General features: G+C 34.3%; 1 protein-coding gene across 1 annotated transcript; it reads right to left on the bottom strand.

Annotated features, from left to right (window-relative positions):
• Nucleotides 1-3986: 3986 nt before the first annotated feature.
• On the bottom strand, nt 3987-4481 carry LOC114753935 (uncharacterized). Its single transcript, XM_028942638.1, has 2 exons — nt 4262-4481; nt 3987-4156 (listed from the first exon to the last, which is right to left on the bottom strand). The coding sequence occupies exons 1-2, from the start codon at nt 4479-4481 to the stop codon at nt 3987-3989; spliced, it is 390 nt and encodes a 129-aa protein (XP_028798471.1).
• Nucleotides 4482-6622: the final 2141 nt, after the last annotated feature.

The following is a 6622-nucleotide window of genomic DNA, read 5'->3' as shown; positions in this document are numbered from 1 at the left end:
AAATAAAGATAATGGAAAGGGAAAGAAAGGTGCCATGTGTCTTTAAATTTGTTAAGGAAAGTGGTAAACATGCTCCTCTCTTTAATAATTACGTTTCATTTTGCATCCTTTAAAACTTGATTGTTAAAATTGTAATTTAACTCTAGATTAAAATGTGTTAAGTTCAATTTGATTAAAATAACAATTTTTTGGCAACAAAAATTGATCTAGTTGATAAAAAAATTGACTTATAAAATATAAAATTGTAACTTTGAATTATGTTATTGATATGAGAATCTTATTGGTAGGTGACTTGTAAGCACATCTGTAAGCACTATTTTAGTTTTGAGACGTGCTTATTCTAATCAGCTTCTAAAATCCAATTTACCTAAACCTTTTATTTTTTTTTAAAAAAAAAAAGATTTTGACCCCGTTTAGTTTTTTAGATTTACCCTTTTTTGGATTTTGAGTAGTTTTGTCAGTTTTGTAACCAAACCGAATTGAATTAATTAATTGATCATCCCTACATGTAGTAAAAGTGTGCGTAGAATTTTTTTTTTCCTTTTCATTTATTTTTGTTTGAAATTGAGCAAAAATTTTAGAATAAAGAATTTTTATTATGTAGCGGCTAGAAATTAATTAATAATTATAACGTTTTTTTCTTGATTATCTCTAGTTTAAGATTATTTTGTTTTAACACTAATTTCTTGAAGTGGAAGCAAAAGATTAGGGTTGCTTTGAAGGAAAATATGACTTGTAATTCAACCATCTCATTATGTTCATAGTAATAATTTTTAAGTTCAAAAAACAAATATTTATGTTTATGGATGCCTAAGGGTCTGTTTGGATTAGTAATAGAAAAAGTAGTTTATTTTTAATTTGACTTTTGAAAAAATTAGATTAAGTAAAAGTTCAATTAGATAATATGATTTATATTTGGATTGGATTTTATAAAATCTAGTTTGTAAAAGTTAAACTAGGTAAAAAGTTGTTTGGATTATAATTGAATAAAAAGTAAGTAATAAGTAGGATGGGCCTCTATGTAGCTTTTGATAAGTTATGAGTAACTTTTTTTTATTTAAGGCAATCATGTTTCTGAATCTAACTTTTAGCTCATAAGGAGGACGGGTCAAAAGCTTAGCCAAACAGGTGCTGAAACTCCAAACGTGCTTATGGGCTGAATAAGTAACTTTTAGCCCCTAGATGCTCTGCCAAATAGACTTTAATTAGATTATAAGAGTCTATTTGGTTGAGCAATTGAAGAGGGTGAAAATAGTTTTTAGGCAGCAAAAGTCAAATTGGATTATTTTATTATGTTTGGCATCACATTTGGCTGTAAGGGTCTGTTTAGATTAGCGGTAGAAAAAATAACTTATTTTTAATCTTACTTTTAGAGAAGTGAGATTGGGTAATGTGATGTATATTTGGATTGGCTTTTGTAGAAATTAGTTTATAAAGTAGAAAAGTTGTTTGGATTATGATTGAATAAATAAGTTTAATTTGTAGAATGACCAAAATAGGTATGACTTTTATTAAATAATGAAAAGTGATTAAAAAATTAGTTTATACAGTATAATAAGTTTAAATTATTATAATGGGAAGGAGTTATATTTAATGAATAAACTATATTTAAATTAAAAATTATAGTAATGTGAAAAATTTTTAACCAAATAATATTATATAATTAATTGGATGATATACTCAACATAATTTATGTAAATATAAAATAAAAATAACATTAAAATATTATAAAAATTTTGTTAAAAATTATTTTTATTTAAAAGAGTATTCAAAATAAATAACTAAAAATTGGTTGGAAAACACATTGAAAATGTAGAGAGAAGCATGAGGAGAACATAAATCTAGGAGTAAAAATATCTTTTGATTTTAAAAAGGAGCTTTTGCATAAGCCACAAAATTAGCTTATGACTTAAAGTGACTTTTTTAGGCAAAATAACTCATATCTAAAAGTGTGTTTGGATTAGCAGTGGAAAAGTAACTTTTTTTTCAATATGACTTTTACAGAAGTCAGATTGGATAAAAATCAGATAATGTAATGTAATTTATGTTTGGATTGAGTTTTGTAAAAAAGTCAGTTTGAAAAGCTGAAACTTGTTTGGATGATTAATGAAAAAGTAAGTTTTGATGTAAAATGACTAAAAAGGATATAAATTTTATTATATGCAACAAATAAATATGGATGGCATGGTCATTTTCTATGCAAATGGCACTTCTTTTGAGGCAAGGGAGAGAGTATCCCATTTTCATAAAGCTCATTTTTTTTCTCACCACACCATGATGCATCCCACAAGCAACAAAAAATAACTTCTATGAAAAGCTACTTATTTTCATAAAGCTCATTTTTTTCCATCGTGATTCCAAACAAAAAATTGTGGCCAAAAGCTAGTTTGGCTGGTGAGAAGTCAGTTTGGGATCACAAAACGTGATCCCAAACACACTCTAAATGTGATGCCAAACGTAATAAAATAACTCAACCTAACTTTTGCTCACTAAAAGCTAGAGCTGGCCAACCCGTAAAAAATAACAGGTTACGGTTGGCTAAAAGTCAACTCGCCAGTAAACAAATCTTTCCAACCCGCACCGCCAGGCCCGCAACCCACCGCTGGTTAGCCTGCCAACCCGCGGGCTAACCCGCATATTTTTTTTAAAAATTTTTTTAAAAATTATTATAATTGTATTATTATATATGATATTATATCTAAAAAATTAAAAAAATACCTATATAATTTATTTGGTATTTCCAATCAAATATTTCAAGAAAAAAGTAAAAATATCATTATTTTTTTAAATATTGAATAAAAAAATAATATTAAAAGATTAAAATTTTTTTAAAAAGGTAAATAATTGTTGGCGGGCCAACCCACCAACCCACCTTGATGGGTTAGGGTCGGCTAAAAGCCAACCCGCCTTCAAACGACGCTTTTTAACCCGACCCATATGGGTTGAACCTGCCACGGGCCAACCCGCAACCCGCGAGTTGGCCCGACCCCTACTAAAAGCTACTTCTAGCCCTTCAATTGCTCAACCAAACACACTCTATGGTTTGAGTCATTTTGCCTAAAAAAGTCACTTTAAGTCACAAGTTATTTTTTATGGTTCATACCTTATCTTGTTTATGTAAAAGCTACTTTTCAAAATTAAAAAACATTTTTACCCCTATATTTGTGTTCTCCTTGTACTTCTCTCTATATATTCAATGTGCTTCTCAATCAATTTTTAGTTATTTATTTTTAATAATTTTTTGAATAAAAATATTTATAGCAAAATATTTATAATTTTTTTAATTTTATATTTACATAAATTATGTAGAGTATATCATCTAATTAATTATGTAATATTATTTTGTTAAAAAAATTTCACATTACTATAATTTCTAATGTAAATATATTTTATTTATTAAATATAACTCCTTCCTATTATAATAATTTAAAATTATTATATTTTGTAAATTTATTTTTTATTATTTAATAATGGTCATACTTACTTATCTAATCATAATCCTAACAACTTTGCTACTTTACAAACTAATTTTTATAAAAGCTACTCCAAATATAAATTATATTACCGATCTACCTTTTACCCAATCTAAGTTTTTTAAAAGCTAGAATAAAAATAAATTACTTTTTCTACCATCAATTTAAACAAACTCTAACATGATTGCGTTGACCCTTACTATTCTATTTTCTCGGCAAAATAACTTTCATCTCTAGGTTCTTTTTTTTTAGGTATAAGTGATGTAAAACAGAAAGGAGAAAGGAAAAGAGAAGGAGATCAGAGAAGAATATTAGAGAGAAAGGGAGAGCAAAGACAAGAACGGGAATGGAAGAAAACTATATGATACATTCAAAAAAGCCAAGTCTGCCTACATGATGGAAAACTAGGGTACTTATACCTAATTTTAAATAAAATAATTAAAATGCAAAATCAATAAGTGGGTTAGTGGGTAGTTAATAAAATAAAATAATTAACAAAAGAAAATTAATTAATTAAATCTGCATCATTTCCCCCCTGCTCGAAGAACTCGCCACCGGAGAGTTAGAAAGCTGGTAGCTGTTGAGGAGGGCGGCATCCACATGATAGAACTCGTCCTCGGTGGACCATGTAGCGTCTGAATCAGGATAGCCTTTCCGACGAACGAGGTAACGACTGATGGGACCTGCTGGAGTTAGAACCGTCTGCTCATACATCACGACGTCAATGGCTTCCGCAGGAGGCGCAACTCTAAGCACGGGTGGGGTTGGGGCTTGGTGAGTCTAAGTACCTGCAGAGTCATTAGAACATAAAGGGTGAGACTCGAAAGTGCCCCGGTAAGGAACAAGATCCTCAGCATTAAATACTAGACTAATAGACATATTTGGAGGTAACTCTAATAAATATGCATTGGGCCCTAACTTCTTGGAAATGCAAAACGGGCCAGAGGCACAGGCGTGCAGCTTCTTGTAAGGCCTTTTTAGGAAACGCTCAAGCCGCATACGAGCCATGACAAGGTCGCCAACATCAAACTCCTGGTGACGTCAATGGACATCAGCAGCTATCTTATACCTGTCATTATTTAAAGCTAATTTGCGCCTAATCTCAGCATGATATCTTCAAGGCGATGTGCAAAGGTCTCAGCCGACTTAGAAGGGTGAGTAGACAGGGGAAGGGGAACAAGGTCAATAGGATGCTTTAGGTTGTGACCTTGGACAATTTGGAATGGGCTTTTGCTAGTGAATCTATTGACCGAGTTATTGTAAGCAAATTTAGCTATCGGCAAGACTAAATCCCAGTTATTGGGCTTATCGTCAACTAAACTGCGGAGCAGGTCACCTAAGCTACGGTTAGTCACTTCAGTCTGTCCATCAGTCTGAGGGTGGAAAGCAGGTGAGAACTTCAGTTGCGTACCGAAGAGCTTCTAGAGGGTCTTCCAAAAATAGCTAACAAACTTGACATCCCTATTAGAGACGATGGTGGTAGGCAGACCATCAAGGCGCACAACCTCTCGAAAGAAAAGCTTGGCTAGATGTAAGGCATCGGTAGTCCTACTGCATGAGATAAAATGTGCCATTTTCGAGAATCTATCAACTACAACCAAGACAGAATCATGCCCTCATACTATCTTTAGCAACCCAAGCACGAAATCCATACTAATGTCCTTCCATGGTGCCTCAGGAACACGAAGAGGCGTGTACAACCCAGTATTCCTCTTCTTTGCCTTTGCTGTATGGCATGTATGACACTGGAAAAGGATTTGAGCAACATCACGTTTAATGGAAGGCCAGTAGAACCTATCTTCAACCATAGTTGTAGTCTTTTGAATGCCAAAGTGTTTGGCTAGCCCTCCGGCGTGTAATTCCCAAACAAGAAAATCATGTAGTGATGTGCGAGGAATACACAACCTAGACCCATGGAACAAGTAGCCATCATCAAGTAGGAAATTCACATGATCTTGGCAGTTGCCATCTTTAACCTCATCATAAATGATGCCAAAGTTAGGACACGAAGTGTACTTGTCCTTGAGCCTATCAAATCCCACGACATTAACCGTTAAGGTGTTGAGAACGTGGATTCTTCGGCTAAGAGCGTCAGCTACCTTGTTCTCTACCCCTGGGCGGTGCTTGACCACAAAAGTAAATTCCTGAATGAAAGTGCTCTACTTGGCATGTTTGGCATTCAAGTGTCGTTGGGAGCTAAGAAACTTGAGAGACTGGTGGTCTGAGTAGATGACAAATTGTTGGGGGAGGAGATAGTACTTCCAATGCTCCAAAGATCAAACAATGGCATAAAACTCCTTATCGCACATGGAGTACTTTTGCTTGGCCTCATTAAGCTTCTCACTGAAATAGACGACGAGGTGGCCTTCTTGGCTTAGAACACCTCTAATTCCAACCCCAGAAGCATCACAAGAAACTTCGAAGCACTTGTGAAAGTCAAGTAAAGCCAGGACGAGAGCACTCAAGAGTTTTTCCTTAATAGTGCTGAAAGCTGTGGAGGCTGTGGTAGTCCACTTGAACTTATCTTTCTTCAAGAAGTTAGTAATTGGAGACATAAGGGTGCTAAAATCTCTGATGAAATGCCGATAGAAGGACACTAGCCCATAAAAGCTGTGTGCTTTATGCAATGTCTGCGGTGCTGGCCAATCTTGGATGGCTTGGACTTTTACGGGATCTGCGAACAAGCCTTGTTCGGAGACAATGAATCCAAGAAATGTAACTTGACTCTGTAGGAAGGAGCACTTTGGTAGGTTAAGATAAAACTTCTCCTTCTGAAGGGTCAGGAGCACCTGTCTAAGGTGATGCAAGTGGTCATCTCTGGATTTACTGAAAACTAGAATGTCATCAAAATAGAAAACCATGAACTTTCCTAGATAAGGCTACAACATATGCATCATCACTCGCATGAATGTGCTCAGGGTGTTCGTTAAGCCGAATGGCATAACGAGCCACTCATACAGTCCATCTTGAGTCTTGAATGCGGTCTTCCACTCATCTCCTGGTCTGATTCGAATCTTATGGTAACCACTACAAAGATCGAGCTTGGAGAACCACTTGGATCCAAACACCAAATCTAGCATGTCCTCTAACCTATGGATTAGGAGCCGGTACTTGACGGTTATCTTGTTGATGGCTCGACTGTCAACACA

The sequence above is a fragment of the Neltuma alba genome, unplaced genomic scaffold (assembly GCF_004799145.2).
Source record: "Neltuma alba isolate B1F8T4 unplaced genomic scaffold, ASM479914v2 tig00008314_pilon, whole genome shotgun sequence".
NCBI classification, from domain to species: domain Eukaryota; kingdom Viridiplantae; phylum Streptophyta; class Magnoliopsida; order Fabales; family Fabaceae; genus Neltuma; species Neltuma alba.
This window is presented reverse-complemented; position numbering and strand designations above follow the sequence as displayed.

Excerpts from the sequence above, each read along its gene's own strand:
- LOC114753935 (XM_028942638.1), bottom strand. The coding sequence starts at position 4,481 with ATGGCTCGTATGCGGCTTGAGCGTTTCCTAAAAAGGCCTTACAAGAAG. Across the intron at positions 4,157-4,261 it reads ATGTTCTAATGACTCTGCAG|GTCCCATCAGTCGTTACCTC; the intron begins GTACTTAGACTC and ends TAACTCCAGCAG.